Source organism: Salvelinus namaycush, chromosome 22 (genome assembly GCF_016432855.1).
Source record: "Salvelinus namaycush isolate Seneca chromosome 22, SaNama_1.0, whole genome shotgun sequence".
Classification (NCBI taxonomy): domain Eukaryota; kingdom Metazoa; phylum Chordata; class Actinopteri; order Salmoniformes; family Salmonidae; genus Salvelinus; species Salvelinus namaycush.
In genome coordinates, this window is record NC_052328.1 from 30398206 (window position 1) to 30419443 (window position 21238).

General features: G+C 44.0%; 3 protein-coding genes across 4 annotated transcripts; all 3 read right to left on the reverse strand.

The window, feature by feature from the left end:
• Window positions 1-6728, reverse strand: LOC120017842 (mucin-2-like). Its single transcript, XM_038960806.1, has 2 exons — window positions 6539-6728; window positions 1-6055 (listed from the first exon to the last, which is right to left on the reverse strand). The coding sequence occupies exons 1-2, from the start codon at window positions 6613-6615 to the stop codon at window positions 745-747; spliced, it is 5388 nt and encodes a 1795-aa protein (XP_038816734.1). The 5' UTR covers window positions 6616-6728; the 3' UTR covers window positions 1-744.
• Window positions 6729-6888: 160 nt separating this feature from the next.
• LOC120017843 (neurofilament medium polypeptide-like) lies at window positions 6889-7800 on the reverse strand. The gene has a single exon (XM_038960807.1). The coding sequence runs from the start codon at window positions 7714-7716 to the stop codon at window positions 6889-6891; it is 828 nt and encodes a 275-aa protein (XP_038816735.1). The 5' UTR covers window positions 7717-7800.
• A 3121-nt stretch (window positions 7801-10921) lies between these two features.
• LOC120017757 (catechol O-methyltransferase domain-containing protein 1-like) lies at window positions 10922-19419 on the reverse strand. Of its 2 annotated transcripts, none has more exons than XM_038960724.1 (7): window positions 19292-19419; window positions 16706-16827; window positions 14161-14266; window positions 13879-13997; window positions 12197-12251; window positions 11977-12110; window positions 10922-11220 (listed from the first exon to the last, which is right to left on the reverse strand). In XM_038960724.1, exons 1-7 carry the CDS (start codon window positions 19344-19346, stop codon window positions 11068-11070), a joined length of 744 nt encoding a protein of 247 aa, XP_038816652.1. In that variant the 5' UTR covers window positions 19347-19419; the 3' UTR covers window positions 10922-11067. The 2 variants fall into 2 exon arrangements, with proteins under 2 accessions (XP_038816652.1, XP_038816653.1); XM_038960725.1 differs by having other exon boundaries at window positions 10922-11282.
• Between the last annotated feature and the right edge of the window lie 1819 nt (window positions 19420-21238).

Here is a 21238-nt window from a genome sequence, read left to right on the forward strand (position 1 = left end):
TGCTCTTCAAATAGCATTTATTGCTCAGCGCATTCAGGCATGATCAAATCACATTATCAACCATTCTCATTATCATCCCTATGCACATTATCATCCATTGGTCAGAAGTAAATATATACAGCAAAATACAGCTTTTGGTTTGTTACATTCAATATTACAGTACGTCTCTCTTGCAGGAGTTCATTAATTGTGCCTCATAATCAGAGGCGCAACTTTGATTTTAGAAGTGGGGGGGGATGTTATTATTATTGTAAATAAATGAAAATATCCAGTCGGATAAACACTCCAAACAGCCTACCCGACCACTCGGAGGCATCCACATTGTCCAAAAGCACACCTATGCCTCGTTTTGTAACACATTCCAATGATAAAACTGGGGGGGATATAAATACAATTTCAGAATGTGGGAGGGGGACATGTCCCCCCGTCCCCCCGTCCCCGTCCCCAGTGAAAGTTGCGGCCCTGGTCATAATTGACAGTCACGAACCATGATACTTTACATATTAAGCGTCAGTTAATATTTTAAGGGGGAGCAGTTCTCATATTGCTTTAAAGGCTTGCACTAACCATGCAGTTTTACAGAAAACCTCTACTGACCTCTAAATCTAGTCATTCCAAAAAGAGGTTAAGTCTCAAGTTTTAGGTTTAGCCTGCTTCTCTGCGATTGGCTCAGCAGCTTGTCCTGTTCGCAGTTTTGTCATCTTTGCTCTCTCCATCACCTCCTGTAAAGCAGTTCTCGTCTATTTAAAATGTATCTTGTTCTGTTATCTTCTCATCAACTGTCTGATCTTTCAAACCCACGGCTGATACATCCTGTTCTTTCACTGGTAATGTATTTGTAATAGATATCTCAACTTGTTCAGATTTTAACTCAGAGGCCTTGGTTTTCACACTCTCTGTCTTTGGGGTTCCATCTTTGGGATCTGTAACTTTCTCAAAATCTTTGTCCATACTTTCCTCTTGTTTCTCCTGAGTTGTGTTGCTTTCTGGCACCTCCCTGTGGGAGTCCTTGCTCTCTGCAACTGCAGGCATCTGTTTCTCTGGTGGTGTGATTGTCTTAGCTTTGTCACCACTGCCCGTCGTTTCACTCTCTTCCGTAGGGGTGGTCATTGATTCTGGGGTGAGGGTTGAGTATGGTTTAGGGGTGGTCGTTGATTCTGGGGTGAGGGTTGAGTCTGGTTTAGGGGTCGTCGTTGATTCTGGGGTGAGGGTTGATTCTGGTTTAGGGGTGGTCGTTGATTCTGGGGTGAGGGTTGAGTCTGGTTTAGGGGTGGTCGTTGATTCTGGGGTGAGGGTTGAGTATGGTTTAGGGGTGGTCGTTGATTCTGGGGTGAGGGTTGAGTCTGGTTTAGGGGATATTTCCTCTTTAGGGGTGATGGTTGGGTTTGGTTTTGGGGAAGTTTCAAATTTAGGGGTGACTGCTGGTTCTGGGGAAGTTTCTTCTTTAGTGGTGACTGCTAGTTCTGGTTTAGGGGATGTCTCCTCTTTAGGGGCAACAGTGGGGTACGGTTTAGGGGATGTTTCTTCTTTAGGGGTGACAGTTGGCTCCTGTTGTGGAGATATTTCCTCTTTAGGGGTGACAGTGGGGTACGGTTTAAGGGATGCCTCCTCTTTAGGGGTTACGGTTGGCTCCTGTTGTGGGGATATTTCCTCTTTACTGGTGACTGCTGGTTCTGGTTTAGGGGATGTTTCATCTTTAGGGGTGACTGCTGGTTCTGGTTTTGGGGAAGTTTCTACTGTAGTGGTGACTGCTAGTTCTGGTTTTGGGGAAGTTTCTACTTTAGTCGTGACTGCTAGTTCTGGTTTTGGGGAAGTTTCTACTTTTGGGATGACTACTGTTTCTGGTTTTGGGGAAGTTTCTACTTTAGTGGTGACTGCTAGTTCTGGTTTTGGGGATGTTTCTTCTTTAGGGGTGATAGTTTGGTCCGGTATTGGGGACGTCTCTTCTTTAGAGGTTACGGTTGGCTCCTGTTGTGGGGATATTTCCTTTCTAGGGGTGACAGATTGGTCCGGTATTGGGGATGTCTCCTCTTTAGGGTTCACGGTGGGGTCCGGTTTAGGGGATGTCTCTTCTTTAGGGGTGACAGATTGGTCCGGTATTGGGGATGTCTCCTCTTTAGGGGTCACGGTGGGGTCTGGTTTAGGGGATGTTTCTTCTTTAGGGGTCACAGTGGGGTACGGTTTAAGGGATGTCTCCTCTTTAGAGGTTACAGTTGGCTCCTGTTGTGGGGATATTTCCTCTTTAGGGGTCACGGTGGGGTCCGGTTTAGGGGATGTTTCTTCTTTAGGGGTGACAGATTGGTCCGGTATTGGGGATGTCTCCTCTTTAGGAGTGACAGTTGGCTCTGGATGCGGGATTGTTTCTTCTTTGGGGGTCACAGTGGAGTCCGGTTTAGGGGATGTTTCTTCTTTCCGGGTCACAGTGGGGTCCGGTTTAGGGTATGTTTCCTCTTTAGGGGTCACAGTGGGGTCCGGTTTAGGAGATGTCTCCTCTTTAGGGGTGACAGTGGGGTCCAGTTTAGGGGATGTCTCCTCTTTAGGGGTGACGGTTGGCTCCTGTTGTGGGGATGTCTCCTCTTTAGCGGTGACAGTTTGATCTGGTTTTGTGGTTGTTTTTTCTTTAGGGGTGACTGCTGGTCCCTGTTTAGGGGATGTCTCCTCTTTAGGGGCAACAGTGGGGTACGGTTTAGGGGATGTTTCTTCTTTAGGGGTGACAGATTGGTCCGGTATTGGGGATGTCTCCTCTTTAGGGGTCACGGTGGGGTCCGGTTTAGGGGATGTCTCTTCTTTAGGGGTGACAGATTGGTCCGGTATTGGGGATGTCTCCTCTTTAGGGGTCACGGTGGGGTCCGGTTTAGGGGATGTTTCTTCTTTAGGGGTCACAGTGGGGTCTGGTTTAGGGGATGTCTCTTCTTTAGGGGTCACAGTGGGGTCTGGTTTAGGGGATGTTTCTTCTTTAGGGGTTACAGTGGGGTACGGTTTAGGGGATGTCTCTTCTTTAGGGGTTACGGTTGGCTCCTGTTGTGGAGATATTTCCTCTTTAGGGGTCACAGTGGGGTCCGGTTTAGGGGATGTTTCTTCTTTAGGGGTGACAGATTGGTCCGGTATTGGGGATGTCTCCTCTTTAGGAGTGACAGTTGGCTCTGGATGCGGGGTTGTTTCTTCTTTGGGGGTCACAGTGGGGTCTGGTTTAGGGGATGTCTCTTCTTTAGGGGTGACAGTGGGGTACGGTTTAGGGGATGTTTCTTCTTTAGGGGTGACAGTGGGGTACGGTTTAGGGGATGTTTCTTCTTTAGGGGTCACAGTGGGGTCTGGTTTAGGGGATGTTTCTTCTTTGGGGGTCACAGTGGGGTCCGGTTTAGGGGATGTTTCTTCTTTCGAGGTCACAGTGGGGTCCGGTTTAGGGGATGTCTCTTCTTTAGGGGTGACAGTGGGGTACGGTTTAGGGGATGTTTCTTCTTTAGGGGTCACAGTGGGGTCTGGTTTAGGGGATGTTTCTTCTTTGGGGGTCACAGTGGGGTACGGTTTAGGGGATGTCTCTTCTTTAGGGGTGACAGTGGGGTACGGTTTAGGGGATGTTTCTTCTTTAGGGGTCACAGTGGGGTCTGGTTTAGGGGTTGTTTCTTCTTTGGGGGTCACAGTGGGGTACGGTTTAGGGGATGTCTCTTCTTTAGGGGTGACAGTGGGGTACGGTTTAGGGGATGTTTCTTCTTTAGGGGTCACAGTGGGGTCTGGTTTAGGGGATGTTTCTTCTTTGGGGGTCACAGTGGGGTCCGGTTTAGGGGATGTTTCTTCTTTCGAGGTCACAGTGGGGTCCGGTTTAGGGGATGTCTCTTCTTTAGGGGTGACAGTGGGGTACGGTTTAGGGGATGTTTCTTCTTTAGGGGTCACAGTGGGGTCTGGTTTAGGGGATGTTTCTTCTTTGGGGGTCACAGTGGGGTCCGGTTTAGGGGATGTTTCTTCTTTCGAGGTCACAGTGGGGTCCGGTTTAGGGGATGTCTCTTCTTTAGGGGTGACAGTGGGGTACGGTTTAGGGGATGTCTCCTCTTTAGGGGTCACAGTGGGGTACGGTTTAGGGGATGTCTCTTCTTTAGGGGTGACAGTGGGGTACGGTTTAGGGGATGTTTCTTCTTTAGGGGTCACAGTGGGGTCTGGTTTAGGGGATGTTTCTTCTTTGGGGGTCACAGTGGGGTCCGGTTTAGGGGATGTTTCTTCTTTCGAGGTCACAGTGGGGTCCGGTTTAGGGGATGTCTCTTCTTTAGGGGTGACAGTGGGGTACGGTTTAGGGGATGTTTCTTCTTTAGGGGTCACAGTGGGGTCTGGTTTAGGGGATGTTTCTTCTTTGGGGGTCACAGTGGGGTCCGGTTTAGGGGATGTTTCTTCTTTCGGGGTCACAGTGGGGTCCGGTTTAGGGTATGTTTCCTCTTTAGGGGTCACAGTGGGGTACGGTTTAGGGGATGTTTCTTCTTTAGGGGTCACAGTGGGGTCTGGTTTAGGGGATGTTTCTTCTTTGGGGGTCACAGTGGAGTCCGGTTTAGGGGATGTTTCTTCTTTCGGGGTCACAGTGTGGTCCGGTTTAGGGTATGTTTCCTCTTTAGGGGTCACAGTGGGGTCTGGTTTAGGGGATGTCTTAGATTCTTTCCCTTTTTCCTCACCCATTGAGACATCTTTTGTGACCTTTTCACTGCCATTATGTTCATTCTGCACAAAACTTTTTACAATATCATCCTTGCTGCTAACTTCTGGCTCTGTCGGACCCACCTCCTTTTTAAGAGTCTTTTGCACAGGCTCTTCCTTACACTCACTTGTTGTGCTGATAATTCTGTCTGGCATTTTACCTCCTACTGTTTTCTCATCTTGTGTCATTTCTACACTAGAATCATCTGGTGACTTCACCTGCTCCACTGTCTCCTTGGTTGGACTGCTCTTCAGCTCTGCAGTGATATCAGGGGATTCCATGTCCTTCTCTGTGGGCTCAGGGAGATCCTCTTCTTGTGTTGTCACAGCACTCTCTGCCTCTTGAGGTTGGTCTGACTCTCTGTGCTCCTTCTGATCAGGTTTCTGCTCCAGTGTAGGGGCACTCTGCTCTGTCAGATATAAATGTTTTCTCTCTTTGATGGGACTTTCTTTTGGGCTGTCTTGATGTTGCTCTGTTGGGGCACTCTCCTCTTTCAGATCTACCTCTTTTTTCTCTTTTAAAGGGCTTTCTTTTTTTCTCTCCTCTGACACCTTTTTGGGTTCTTTGGAGATGTCCTCTGTGGGGACCTGTGGTTCACCCTTTATTGAACTTCCTGTTTTGCTATCCTCTGACTCTGAAGTTTTGGGTTCTGTTGAGACGTCACCATTCATGGGAATCTCTGGTTGGGATTCGCCATGTTTTGGGGTGTCATCTTTTTCTAATGTCTCCTTTATCTCGCTGTCTAGCTTCTCTGTTGTGTCCAGTTTTTCCTTCTCTCCCTCACTGGTGGCCTCAGCTGAGTTGACTTCACTTTGTGTATTTTCACCTCTGTCAATGTCCTCTGTCTTTTTGATTGCATCTGGCTCACCCCCCTTTCTCCCCTCTCTTTCATCCTCTCCCTCCTCTCCATTTTCTCCCTCGCTAGGGCTAACTCCATCTCCATTTACCTCGACCTCTGCTGATGTTACCATCTGCTGTCTCTTAGACTCTTCCTCCTGTTCACCCTCTTCCTCCGGGGCATCCACTTCAACATCCACTTTACCTCTATCTTTCTCTTTCTGCTCATCCACCTCTTCCCCACTCCTCCTCTCAGCTTTGTAACTCTCTTCTCCCTGCTTCTGTCTCAACTCGTCACCCTCTCCCCCGACCGTCTCCTCGGAGCCTGTCTCCTCGATCTCGGACATCTCCATGTCTCTGGTGGTCTCAGTGATGATCTCCTCAACAAACTTGTACTGGGGCTCAGACCTGCGTGTGGGCCCTCCCTGCCGGGCCAGGCAAGGCAGGGTGTAGACGGGGGACTGGCGGTAGATGCAGGGCATGGAGATGTGGGTGTCAGAGATGGTGTACAGACGGGACTCCTCACCCTCCAGGAGTTTCCTATAGGGAGGCAGAGAGACGTGTTGTTACCGTCATGACTATAATATGGATATGTCCCAATGTGTTAGCCTCGTAAATGCCAGACTGATCACCGCTGCACACATCCATGTCAGCTCGTGAGAACAGTGTGTGTGGATATGTCTGAATATCCATATCATGATTAAAGTGTCATTCTGTGTTGTGATGTGGTCTATGTTCATTTGATGTTAAATGTGAAATCAAACTATTTCAGTAAAATGTCTACTGTTTCATTTGTTCACCATTGACTGTGTTTTGTAGTAATCTCTCACCATCGCTATGACACTTTTGCACAGTTTTGCTCTAACACAGCACTAAGTTGAATCAGATGTGTTAGCGCTGGGCTAGAATAAAATGTCCACACCCTGGTTATCCTCAGAAATAGATCCAGGAACACACTATAAACTATATGGTATTTTCCTCAGTCAATGATTTTATATATGGGAGAGAGTTGATGTCTCTTACCTGTAAGAGAGAATCTCCACATCCACAGCCATTTTGACATTCAGCAGGTCCTTGTACTCCCTCAGGTAGCCAGACATGTCTAGTTTAGCATTGGTCAGCTCATTCTCCAGCTGCCTGATAGTGTCCTGGACAGAAAAGCACACACGAGTCAATAATAGGGTCAACCAGCCACTTTGGTTGGTATGACAACAAGGAGAAATTTAGGGGGGGGGGAATAGTGTTCTACCCCTATAGGCCTATATGAGGAAATTATGTTCCAGTAATGATACAGTTCACATGGGGCCTATATTTGTGGCCTACACCTACAGCATAGCCCTGAATACAAATATGAATCATAAAAATGTGTATGTTTACTTACAATTGTTAGAGGTACAAAATAAACCAAAGTCTACCTGGTAATGAATCATTTCCGCATAGTGACGTTCCTCCAGCTCTTGTAGTTGTTTTTCCAGGGCCTCTCTCATTCCTTTCCCACAGTCCAGTTCAATTGTTTTCCCCTGCAGGCGCCTTCTATTCTCCTGGATCTCCTGCTGGGTCGCCTTCAGCACCTCTCTGTTGCTCTCTGCCGCTTTGGTTAACTTTGCGAACTGGATACGGAAGCCCTCCTCGGCCTGCTGAAAGTCAGAGGTGGCGTGACCTTCTAACTGCACACGGATGTCCCGGAGAGCCGCAGTGATGTCAGGTTTGCCAAAGTCGTGCGCCTTGACCGTTACTTGAGCCTCTTGGATCTGGGCCACCATTTCTGATACCTCGTCCTCATGGTTCTTCTTCAGGAAGTGAATCTCGTCCACCAGAGACTGCGCTTTCTCGTCCAACTGAAGTTTGGCGAGGTATGCATCGTTGGCGTCCTTTTTCAGCACAAGGATGCCGTTCTCTGCATCCGAGCGGTCACGTGCCTCCTGCTCGTACTTGTCTCTCAAGGTGAGGAAATCTTCCTCCAGGTTCTGATGCTCTATCTCGATCTGACGCTTCTGAAGGGTGATGTCATGAACTAGGTTCCTCAGGTCCATAAGCTCCGTCTCGTGCTCCTGGGCCAGAGACGCAGGGGACTGTGCCTTTAGTTTGATTTCCTCGATTTCCCTCTCAAACAATTCATTTTGATGCTCCAAATGACGCACCTTCTCTATGAATCCGGCGAAACGGTCGTTCAGCCCATGGAGCAGTTCTTTCTCATTCATTTTCGTCAACACCCCGGTAAATGGGTCTGATAAATCGAAAAGGCTCTCCGATGATCTCGGAACGGATCCGAATTCGCTCTTCAGCGTCGTCGCATATCCTCTGTTCGTGTATGCAGTAGTCGACTCAAAGCCAACGGTCCTGGACGCAGAGGGGGATCCGGTCAGTTTGGGTTGATAGCAGCAATACTCAGCTTGAGCTGCCCTATGCGGAGAACCCGAATGATTGTCCATTCTGAGGCTCATATTGCCTCAGTAAACTCAGCCGTGTTGGTGTGCAGGATAAGCAGCGCGGCTCCTACCTTTTATACTCCCTCTGTCTGCTCGCGCTGCAGAATGGAACTGTCCATAGTGCTGAAAATGTATAGAATCAGCTGTATGCTTGACTGTCTGCCAACGCGTGCATCCTCACCTGTGTTCTCTCCCTCTCCATCTCTTTCTCTCCCTCATCGTTTTGTCGCAGACAGCATTGACGCATAGGAGATCATTTCACTTTGAAACGCCAGCAGTCTACAATGACACCTCAAAATTACAAGTCATATGTCTTTAATACATTGTCAGGTGGTCAAACTATTGTTTTATCCAAGGGGCTATATCTTTCCTTGTTTGGATGATTTTTTATATATTATAGAAAGGGGCCGCAGATTCTGGTTTGGCTGAATGTGCTTGCCTTGTAATATAACTGTATATTACTGTTTTTAAGAGACTGTAATGCAAGTGTAAAATAGTCATGTAAGAATGACCCTAAGCCTAGACATAACTGCTCCCATTTCTCAGTCAAGTAGCACTTTTAAAGGACATTTCAAACACTTTTCAACCTCATATTCATCATCTCCAGCACAAAACCAGTGAAAATTAGGTTGAAAACGGGTGGAATTGCTCTATAATCTTGCACCTTTTTACAAATGTCTACATGAGGAAAATGCATGGGTCTGCTTGGCTTGGCGGAGACAGGCTGTCTGAAAAGGGTTGGCCTGGATGTGTTCCAGTGATACAGCTTTCATTTACACCTCACAGTATACGGTAGGTTGCTCATAGAAATCAATGATGTATTTCAGTGAATAATGTGAATATGATATCAGAATATGATATTTACTCTTTTTAATCAGATGTGAAAACCTCTATAGAGAGAGAGATTAGTAAATAGAAAATGTGACTAAACAATGTCTCAGCAAACATATTTTTTATTGTAAAATAGTGTATCACCACTAAAACAAGCACTACATTAACTCCATGTCACTTGATAGATGTTTGTTAGAAAAGGATACACAGTGATTCACATATTTTAACACATTTCACATTCAACATTTTTATAATTTCGGGGTATTGTAATATGTAACCCCTAACTGCCCTCACCCCACCCCCTATGCAAAAAAAGTGTTGAGAAAGTGCTTTTAGATCAGGTGAAAGTTACTCAGTAGATACACTGACTGTACACAACTTCCTAATATTGCGTTGCACTCAAGTTGAAAGCGTTCCACAGGGATGCTGGCACATGTTGATTCCATTGCTTTCCACAGTTGTGTCATGCATGCCATGGAAGAACTGGGCCATTTTTAGCTTCCAGGAATGTGTACAGATCCTTGCGACATGGGGCTGTGAATTATCATGCTGAAACACTCTGTTCACACCGTTGACATGAGCAAACCACTCGCCCACACAATGCCATACATGCTGTCTGCTGTCTGCCCGGTATGGTTGAAACCGGGATTTATCCGTGAAGAGCACACTTCTCCAGCGTGCCAGTGGCCATCAAAGGTGAGCATTTGGCCCACTGAAGTCGGTTACGTTGCCAAACTGCAGTCAGGTCAAGACCCTGGTGCGGATGACGAGCACGCAGATGAGCTTCCCTGAGACTGTTTTTGACAGTTTGTGCAAAAATGCTTTGGTTGTGCAAACCCATAGTTTCATCAGCTGTCCGGGTGGCTGGTCTCAGATGATCCCGCAGGTGAAGAAACCGGATGTGGAGGTCCTGGGCTGGCGTGGTTACACGTGGTCTGCGGTTGTGAGGCCGATTGGACGTACTGCCAAATTCTCTAAACGATGTTGGAGGCGGCTTATGTTAGATAAATGAACATTCAATTATCTGACAACAGCTCTGGTGGACATTCCTGCAGTCAGCATGCCAATTGCACGCTCCCCAAAAACTTGAGACATCTGTGGCATTGTGATGTGTGAGCTCAACTGTGAATGGTCCTGGAGCACCAAAAAAAAATGTTAAGGGAAGCCAGTTTGCATTTGGTTTCACTCCAATCATATCACATTGAGAGCAATACATCATTTTCCGAAACCCCTTGAATAGTTGCTTTTCTGTTGTGTTGTTGTAGCTAGCTAGCTACAATTGACCCTTTCCTAAATTAGCCATGGATGGAGATAGGGAGTTGGACTTGTGGTTTTACTCAATTCCAGTACTAGCCAATGATTATAATAGCGATTCTGATCTAACCAAAAATGCATACATTGTTGTGCCCCAGGCCAGAGGACGGAAGTTTAATATGTAGCTAGATGTAGAAGGCAAATGTTAACTATCACAGTTAGGCTAGTGAGCAAGCATTGTAGCCAGGTGGCCATGGACAACAAAAAATAAAAGTGAATACTGTATGACAGAGTCATAAACCGTTTTGTCAACATGACAAAGGATGGCATTGACTTTTCTCTACAAGTAGGTTGAGTCAACATGTTTTTTCAACTTGCACGAACGCATGTACACACACATAAAAATAAATCAGAACCTACAGTCTCACTCGTGCCATAATCACTTCCCTTTCTGTCAACCAATGGGCATAAATCCAGGGGAGTATGTCAACTCACCCCTTGTGTCTCACTTGATATTTTGGAGCAAAAGTCTTCCAAAGACCTCCCACCTCTCCACCAGCATGTAACCTGGAGAGCCGTCATCGCATCCCTCTTCTCCCAGCTGGAGGGTTTCGATGCCAGCTGTCCAGCATAGAGCAGTCTGTTATCAACATCTGGTTCTGTGGAGCATTCCTCTGAGACGAGGCCTACCCCAAAACTACCACATGGTATTCTGTTGTCATTCAGTTAAGCCTGTACTCAATTGAAATCTAATAAACAATTATTTTAGTCACACCCTGAAAAAAACTACAATCTCTGGGAGTAAAAGGTAGTTATTTAGCTCTTACTGAGACAGAGGCTGACATGCTTTCGAATTTCAAGTAAAAAGTGAATCTCACTCGTACACGTACAGTACTTGTTGAAAATAGCATCTATTTATTCCAGCCCTTCATGTTTACCACATCTCAAATAAATCCCCAATAAATCACAGTTGGTTTGGAGTAAGCATGGGTTAAGCATTTGTCATCACAGGTTAGTATGAGTTAGCATGGGTTATCGTTAGCGTTTGATGGCCAGGGTGAGTCCGTCGCCCACAGTGAGCATGCTCAGATCGATCCTCTGGTCCGTGTGGAGTTTCTTGTTGAGCTTGTCCAGAGCCTGGGAGGTCAGGTCATCAGGAGCAGGGTCCACCACTTTACCACTCCAGAGTACCTGGGGGGAGAAGGTGGGGGGATCAGAGATACCTGTATCAGTAGGTGGGGCAGGTCCTCTCTCTATAATATTAAAAAAAAAAAAAAAAAATCAAGGTTTTTTTGTCTTTTGATTCAAGAAAGGTGTCCTGTGGTCAGAAGGTCAGAAAGACAGGTCAAGGAAGTGTAATTAGATAGACAGGTGATAGACAGGTGATAGACAGGTCAAGGAAGGGTAATCAGATAGACAGGTGATAGACAGGTCAAGGAAGGGTAATCAGATAGACAGGTGATAGACAGCTCAAGGAAGGGTAATCAGATAGACAGGTGATAGACAGGTCAAGGAAGTGTAATCAGATAGACAGGTGATAGACAGGTCAAGGAAGTGTAATCAGATAGACAGGTTAAGGAAGTGTAATTAGATAGACAGGTGATAAACAGGTCAAGGAAGGGTAATTAGATAGACAGGTGATAGACAGGTCAAGGAAGGGTAATCAGATAGACAGGTGATAGACAGGTCAAGGAAGGGTAATCAGATAGACAGATTAGAGGAGTGAGATGAAGCGGGAGACAGGTGAGGAGAGAGGCTCAGACTGAGGACAGAGGTGATAGGCAGCAACACATCTTTCTCTGTGTTTTATATGTAGGCCTATCTTTTCATGCATCTTTACCTTAGTTAGCTTATTAGATCAAATCGATTGCATGCTGGCATTATTCAAATCATATTCAAAATCACGACTCGCTTGTAGGAATAAAAGTTTGGGCATAGGCTACTCACATTATCGATGGCAATGATGCCCCCTTGTCTCACAAGCTCAAGAGACTTCTCGTAATATCTGTCATAGTTCCGTTTGTCCGCATCGATGAACACAAAGTCATAGGTGCCAGCTTCCCCAGCAGCTATCAACTCATCTAGGACAAACAAAAGATCACGTTGAAAAGGATTCACCCGTTTCACAACGGAATCGTGTTTGGGTTCTTTAAAATCAGTCACCTACCCAGTGTTTTTATACACATTTGAAGACGGACATTAATTTTATCCTCGACTCCGGCCTAGAAAAGAGAAAGGATGACAAGGGTAGTTAGTCTAGGCATCTGTACTGTTAAGTCCATTTAAATGTTTCAATGTGCTTTAAATAAAATGTTTACTTGATTTCGAGTTTAGATTGTTTGAAGCAGATAATACCAACCATTTTTTTTAAGAAGCTCTTAATTTGGAATTGGGAAAAACACGAGATGAACTGTTACAAAAAAGACCCGCTTAAACTAAAGAACACTCCGTAATGTTCACAACCACATATACTTTGAATTCACGAAAAGTGGGAGGTGTGGTCAAGAAACACTGGTATATTTTATCATCAGACCCAGCTTTGCCGGCTGAATTTAAAAATCACTCACTTATTGTGTATAGGAGAGGAATTTACGCGATAAATTGGTTCATGCCAACTGCCAGACACAAAAGAAAATGTGTGTGAATATTGTGTGAAAGTGTGAATATTTCTGCCACCCACACACAGGAAAACGGTTCCAAATAAATGACATTATTAGGTGTTCCACCACCCATGTTATTTACATTATTAAATGTCCATGTGGGCTCAGCTATGTCGGTAAATCATCCCGCTCTCTCAAACAGAGAATTAGTGAACATAAAAGTTCAATCAGGAGAAACGACAGGGATTATCCAGTCGCAGTACATTTCAATGACCTAAAGCATGACATTTCTACCTTTATATTTTGTGGCATAGAGAAAGTTAAGATATCAGACAGGGGAGGTGATATTAATAATAGTCTGAGTAAAAGAGAATGTTTTGGGATTTTCACCCTCCAGACATTATTTCCTAAAGGACTTAATGATGAAATGCCTATGTATGTTATGTTGTGAATTTGAATATTTGAATATGTGTGCCTATGTGCCTACTCTGATGTTTTCCGTACGATGTACCCAATGACTAATGAAAACTTGCTATGTCCTCATTGTGGTTTTACAGACGTGTATAATACGTCTTATTTATACACTTTTGTAATATTTATGCAATGCATATTGTTATATTTGGTAGCACTTATTTGTTTTTCCTTTGCCTCCAACCCCCTTTGATGTGTGGAACGGATGTGGGTGGGGCTAGGTGTACATTTAAAAAAATCACAAAAGCTCTGACGAAGGCCGTGAGGCCGATACGTAACCTTATTAAATATCAGTGATACTATCAAGAGCAGTGTGCGGTTTCCTTGTTCAACTGTTGCCATGCACCTGTAAATAAGATTGTTCACATGTGCAAGTGCCTTTTGAATTTTTTAACAGACAATACCAACCATTTTCTGTCACAATGGTTGACCTGTGTTGTGTACAGTAGTATTTCTACTGTTTGGAGGGGGGCATTACGTTCATTGTAGGGATTCTCTGCTGCTTGGCTTTGCACCTTTTCGTAGACACTTTCTTCTGAGCAGACGGCCTCACTACTCCACCCACAGCACTTTGTGAAGTCTGACTGACAGAAGTTAGATACTGAATATGCTGTATTGAAGCTTTTGGAGAGACAATCAATGTTTCTGAATTCCAACGGGTTGAATGGGTTTAGATGTTGTTTTGGGGTTGAATACTGGACAAACAGATCTAATTCCTGTCTAGAGGAATATTGGAGCAAGTAAACTAGCTGAATGACTAGCGGAATGTTGATCTGACCTCTTTAAAGAAAGGTTTAGCAATGTTCACGTATTCGTCGTCTATTTCACATGCTACCACTTGACCACTCTCTGGTACAACCAACGCCATGTTCAGGGTGTTGTACCCCGTGTACATCCCTGGAGAGAGGAAAATATTAACATTAGTCTCTTCTGATATTAGAATGAGGGCAGTTCATTCAGAATTAGTGAATGTTGAAAAGATTGGCACAATGAAAGATGTTCCAAATAATATAGTAACATTAAATGTTTTCAGGATGAAGCTTGTTTTATCATTACATACCAATTTCAATGGTTTTGCTGGCATTGATCAGTTTGGCCAGATTTGCCATCAGTTGTGCTTGTTCACTAGCAACCAGCATGATGCTCCATGGGTCCTCAAGGGTTTTCTGCAACATGAAGGAAGGAGAATTTTTATTTTATTTAACCTTTATTTAACTAGGTAAACCATTTAATAACAAATTCAATGATGGCCTACCAAAAGGCCTTCTGCGGGGACGGGAGCTGGGATTCATGTTTTTTAATTTTTTTTAAATATAGGGCAAAACACACATCACGACAAGAGAGACAACACAACAGTGCATAAAGAGAGACCTAAGACAACAACATAGGAAGGCAGCAACACATGACAACACAGCATGTTAGCAACACATCATGACAACAACATGGTAGCAACACAACATAGTAGCAGCACAAAACATGGTACAAACATTATTGGGCACAGTCAACAGCACAAAGGGCAAGAAGGTAAAGACAACAATACATCACGCAAAGCAGAGATTGACATAAAACTGTCTAGTTTGAGTGTTTGTTGCAGCTCGTTCCAGTCGCTAGCTGCAGCGAACTGAAAGACGAGCGACCCAGGCATTTGTGTGCTTTGGGGACCTTTAACAGACTGTGACTGGCAGAATGGGTGTTGTATGTGGAAGATTAGGGCTGCAGTAGATATCTCAGATAGGGGGGAGTGAGGCCTAAGAGGGTTTTATAAATAAGCATCAACCAGTGGGTCTTGCGACGGGTATACAGAGATGACCAGTTTACAGAGGAGTATAGAGTGCAGTGATGTATCCTATAAGGAGCATTGGTGGAACATCTGATGGCCGAATGGTAAAGAACCTCTAGCGAGAGCACCCTTACCTGCCGATCTATAAATTACATCTCCATAATCTAGCCTGGGTAGGATGGTCATCTGAATCAGGGTTAGTTTGGCAGCTGGGGTGAAAGAGGAGCGATTACGATAGAGGAAACAAAGTCTAGATTTAACTTTAGCCTGCAGCTTTGATTTGTGCTGAGAGAAGGACAGTGTACCGTCTTGCCATACATGACCTTTGTTGTGGAGGTGTTCAGAACAAGGTTAAGGGTTGAAAAAGCTTGTTGGACACTAAGAAAGCTTTGTTACAGAGCGGCTAACACAAAATCAGAATGATGTTGTTTGATTTCAAACATCGACAAAAAAAGACTAAAACATTACTTTTTTTATGACATAATCTAATCGAACAATGTAATTACGCCGTATTGCTGACTGCAGCTTCTCAGCACAGTGTTTGTATAGTACTGTGCTGACCTCTAGTGGTTATAGTAGCCTATTGAACTGTCATGATACTGTAGAAAACCAGTGTCTCTCTGTACACATCTGGTTTGTATGTACAGTACATTCCTGCTTTTCATCTCATAAACACCCTGGTTCTCCCCAGTCTTACCAGTCCAACCCTAGCCCTAGTTTCATGTCCTCATCCCGGTTCAACCCTAACACTAGCCTCAACCTCAACCCTAATCCTGGCTCTAACCCAGTCCAGTCTTACCAGTCCAACCCTAGCCCTAGTTTCATGTCCTCATCCCGGTTCAACCCTAACACTAGCCTCAACCTCAACCCTAATCCTGGCTCTAACCCAGTCCAGTCTTACCAGTCCAACCCTAGCCCTAGTTTCATGTCCTCATCCCGGTTCAACCCTAACACTAGCCTCAACCTCAACCCTAATCCTGGCTCTAACCCAGTCCAGTCTTACCAGTCCAACCCTAGCCCTAGTTTCATGTCCTCATCCCGGTTCAACCCTAACACTAGCCTCAACCTCAACCCTAATCCTGGCTCTAACCCAGTCCAGTCTTACCAGTCCAACCCTAGCCCTAGTTTCATGTCCTCATCCCGGTTCAACCCTAACACTAGCCTCAACCTCAACCCTAATCCTGGCTCTAACCCAGTCCAGTCTTACCAGTCCAACCCTAGCCCTAGTTTCATGTCCTCATCCCGGTTCAACCCTAACACTAGCCTCAACCTCAAACCTAATCCTGGCTCTAACCCAGTCCAGTCTTACCAGTCCAACCCTAGCCCTAGTTTCATGTCCTCATCCCGGTTCAACCCTAACACTAGCCTCAACCTCAACCCTAATCCTGGCTCTAACCCAGTCCAGTCTTACCAGTCCAACCCTAGCCCTAGTTTCATGTCCTCATCCCGGTTCAACCCTAACACTAGCCTCAACCTCAACCCTAATCCTGGCTCTAACCCAGTCCAGTCTTACCAGTCCAACCCTAGCCCTAGTTTCATGTCCTCATCCCGGTTCAACCCTAACACTAGCCTCAACCTCAACCCTAATCCTGGCTCTAACCCAGTCCAGTCTTACCAGTCCAACCCTAGCCCTAGTTTCATGTCCTCATCCCGGTTCAACCCTAACACTAGCCTCAACCTCAACCCTAATCCTGGCTCTAACCCAGTCCAGTCTTACCAGTCCAACCCTAGCCCTAGTTTCATGTCCTCATCCCGGTTCAACCCTAACACTAGCCTCAAAAACAACCACAACCCTAACCCTGGCTCTAACCCAGTCCAGCCTTACCAGTCTGAGTTTGGTCATGACAGGATGTTCTCTCAGTGAGTTGTTCACGACATACTGCAGCACTGGGTCGTTCTTCCCTCCACTGTGGCTCTTACCTGGCAGGGCAGATCCAATTCCTGTGCCTGACCAAAAAAACATCAGTTACAAATTTAGTTTTGCATGGTAACCCATCTAAACGTCATTTTAATTGTCAGCCCCAAAGCCGTGTTCGCAACCATGGCAAATATTGATTACAGCGTGTTCAGGATTTAGCGAGTTAACCTTTGTAAAGAATTCTTTACTGTCAACATTAGGATAAGAAATTGCAGTGCTTAAAGATGTTAAAAAGATGGATATTCTCTGAGTCTGTGCCCTTGTTTGGCCTGTAAGGAAAAAACAGAGTGGTGTGGGCTTACTGGTCAAAAACAGCTGATTTTTCCAGCTCAGCCAATGAGATGTGCATGCACTTGGATATTCAAATGATCTACCAACTCAGAGTTCCATGTGGGGTCAAGCTGCTCTGGCTGCCCCTGATGTCCAGCATGCAGACTTGCCTTTGCAGCTTGTAAACCACGTTGTGTGGAGGCCCTGTTTTGACACTCTTTCTTGTTGGTTAGCCGTCTATCTACGTTTGCAGCGATTTCTAGCGTGCTAGCTAAGTGCTTCTTAACAGCCAACTCTTATTAACCACATCATTTGAAAAAGTGACTGGCGAGATAGTTGTTGCAATCCTGGGGCCTCATTTATAGCCATTGCGTAAATTGCACACTAAACCTGGTGCATGGCATGCATATGTATGTTTCCTATTTACTAATCAGGCCCGTCCTGAAACTGTGTGCGTATCAACAAACATTAAACCCGCGCCTGAAAATGCCCATCGTTCACCTTTTATTGTGACAATAACGCCCTTATTTCCTGTATACTTTGGAACTAGGCCAAGGCATTTTTCTAAAGGAAATAGCGAACTTGATCAAATGTCTTTGAAGGTGATGACAGAATGTTTAACCTTTGCAGTGACATTTGCTGTAGGCCGTGGCTATCTGACAGACAAAAAGTTTATGTAAGACAACAACAAAGGCAAATAGCTGTGGACCTGTAAACAGTCCGTTTGAATTCAATAGGACCTAATGTTTTGCATTTACTTTTTCTCCAACCTACGCTGCTGCACTGCGTAAATTCTAGAACATTGTCTACTCACAGTGATGGCCATAACTTACACACTTCAATGCAAAATGTCATATGTCTGTTCACCTGTTAAATTCTACTGAATGTTATAAACCAGATTCCTTTCTGTGCATAGAGCAAAATACTTGAATTAATAGCGTATCTAATAGGCCCAGTTAAATGAGACATGCGCATGGTAATTGTTTGTAGTCTGTGGCTACTTCGGGAATATGAACCCATCATGGCCAAAACAGTTTAAGAATTGATTCTGCAATGGTTCTGAAAATATGTATTATGTGTATAAACGCAATATTGTCTACTAGAGAAATGTGAAATGACAGTATTCAGAGGAAAACTACAGAAGTAACCTACAACCGTCTGTGCTACCGTTAATAAACTGTGCTCTGGATCTGAGCTCTGGATAGGATGATTTACAGTCAAATAACTTGTCTATTTACTACTATGAAGTGGGTGCAATTAAACGAGATATGGGACAAATAGTATACAGTACTTGTTCTAGGACTATGTGCTAGCAACCTGGTGAGTATGAAACCATCACAGAAAAGGTCAGGAATTTATTATGCAATGATCATGGAAATTAAATAAATAATAGCCTAGAAAATAGATGCCTATTTCTAATTATTTTAAAATGCAAAGATAAATAGATTTTCTCTCTTCTCACTAACAGCAAATGATTGCATCTTATTAACCTGTTTATTGTTATGAACAAGCGTGTCTAGTATATCCATAATTTGCACAATATACTAATCTAATACTTCAACCAATAGATAGTGTGTATATGCGGTCTAAAGTTTGCTGGAAGGTGAGCACATTTTCAAGTCAAGTTCAGTTTTTATAAATGCTAACTTTTGTGTGAAAACTGGTACACGCATATTTTTGGTTATATTTTGTATGTAAGCACAGTTTATAAATGAGGCCCCTGAGCCTAAGTCCCCTAGTCTCCTTCTCTCTCATGGAAAAAAACAAGCTTCTGGTCATTTGCATAATTGGGTCTTTAACAAATGACAGGTGGGGCTATCTCGGCCAAAGAATGTGAGGTCACACCACAAGAAAATCACAAGCATTTTTTTAAACAGTCTGTTTCAAAAACAAGTTTGAAATAGGGTTTTACTGAGTGGTTTTATGAGTCAATAACATTATTTGAGCACGTTAATATGAGCTTTAAAAATTAGATTTTCATTGGACTTTGCATTACATTTTATTAATTATTCATTTTAATTATTTTAATTGCATTAACATATGATTCCAACATGACAAGCTATCCTACTACCAACATATTAAATCATTTTTGTGTCTCATATCCACATTGCATATCATAGATTATTTGTGACAGCTGTAAAACAAAAGTTTACTGTACTTCTAAGCAATCAATTATAATATCAGTTTGGTATGGACCACATCATTCTACAGCGTGATATTTACCTGTTAGTGCAAGAACAAGCCAAATGCAGAAATACATCTTGATATCTGGAGCCATTTTGGAAGTTTGTCTATTCAGCTATATAGAGTGAACACCAAAGAGACTGTATTGAGGGAATGTGGGTCTACTATTTATACAGAGTGGATGGGAAAGTCCACTGGTCTCCATGTGTGTTTGTTTTGAACTATCTTTTTGGGTGAGGGACAAGATATCGACCACTCTGTATGTAAACACTTTCCTCACAATGTGTTTTCCAGACACCACCCCATGATCCCCATGATGTAAGAGTGGAGTTTCCAAGGTGTCAGCCAAAGGGAACCACTGTTTGAAGCTCACTGTATGCAGTACAGAGGGTCAAATAATACATACAAATACTAGATGTGTAACGCAGACACTGGGAGTTAGGAAGCAAGTACAGGGGGTCAAATAATACATACAAATACTAGACCTGCCATGCATTCCTCCCTGGTGACATAACATTGGGGTTGAGTATGAGCAACACTGTTGAATCAAACTGATGTTAAAGAGTTTGTTAAAGAGTAAGTTCACCCTAACATCAACATTTCTCAGATGATTTACTATCTAAAACCGGCCTTAGTTGAGCTGAATCTATATTACATAATACATATTTCCTGTAGATGTCATTTAGTGTTTAGGCCTCAGTCCCAACTGAATGAGAAAGATTGGCACCATTACATTACAGCTAACATTACAGCATACTGTACTTTACATCTTCCTATTTTCTGTTTGGCTGGGTTAAGACATCAGACCAATACAGTATGGTTTTAGTTTGCAAGTCAGTCACACTGTTTTGCTGCTACCTGCCTGTGTGTTTCCCTTTAACTGGCTCACAACCTGCTGTGTCTTGAAACAACAACTCTGGTTTAACTTCTAGTGGAAGGGGGGGGGGGGGTACTTTTCAAAACAGTTTTGGGGGGATGTGAGGTCTCTCCACCCTATCATGTTACAATGGGGTTTAAAATACAACCCTGGTTTTATGCTGTGGCAGATTCCCTATCACTGTTACAATGGGGTTTAAATACAACCCTGGTTTTATGCTGTGGCAGATTCCCTATCACGTACAATTTGTTAAAATACAACCTGGTTTTATGCTGTGGCAGATTCCCTATCACTGTTAAAATGGGGGTTTAAAATACAACCCTGTTTTTATGCTGTGGCAGTTCCCTATCACTGTAACAATGGGGTTTAAAATACAACCCTGGTTTTATGTCTGTGCAGATTCCCTATCACTGTAACAATGGGGTTTAAAATACAACCCTGGTTTTATGCTGTGGCAGATTCCCTATCACTGTAACAATGGGGTTAAAATACAACCCTGGTTTTATGCTGTGCAGATTCCTATCACTGTAACAATGGGGTTTAAAATACAACCCTGGTTTTATGCTGTGGCAGATTCCCTATCACTGTTACAATGGGGTTTAAAATACAACCCTGGTTTTATGCTGTGCAGATCCCTATCACTGTAACAATGGGGTTTAAAATACAACCCTGGTTTTATGCTGTGGCAGATTACCTATCACTGTTACAATGGGGTTTAAAATACAACCCTGGTTTTATGCTGTGGCAGTTCCCTATCACTGTTACAATGGGGTTTAAAATACAACCCTGGTTTTATGCGGTGGCAGATTCCCTATCACTGTTCAATGGGTTTAAAATACAACCGGTTTTATTGCTGTGGCAATTCCCTATCACTGTTACAATGGGGTTTAAATACAACCCTGGTTTTATGCTGTGGGCAGATTCCCTATCACTGTTACAATTGGTTAAAATACAACCCTGGTTTTATGCTGTGGCAGATTCCCTATCACTGTTACAATGGGGTTTAAAATACAACCCTGGTTTTATGCTGTGGCAGATTCCCTATCACTGTAACAATGGGGTTTAAAATACAACCCTGGTTTTATGCTGTGGCAGATTCCCTATCACTG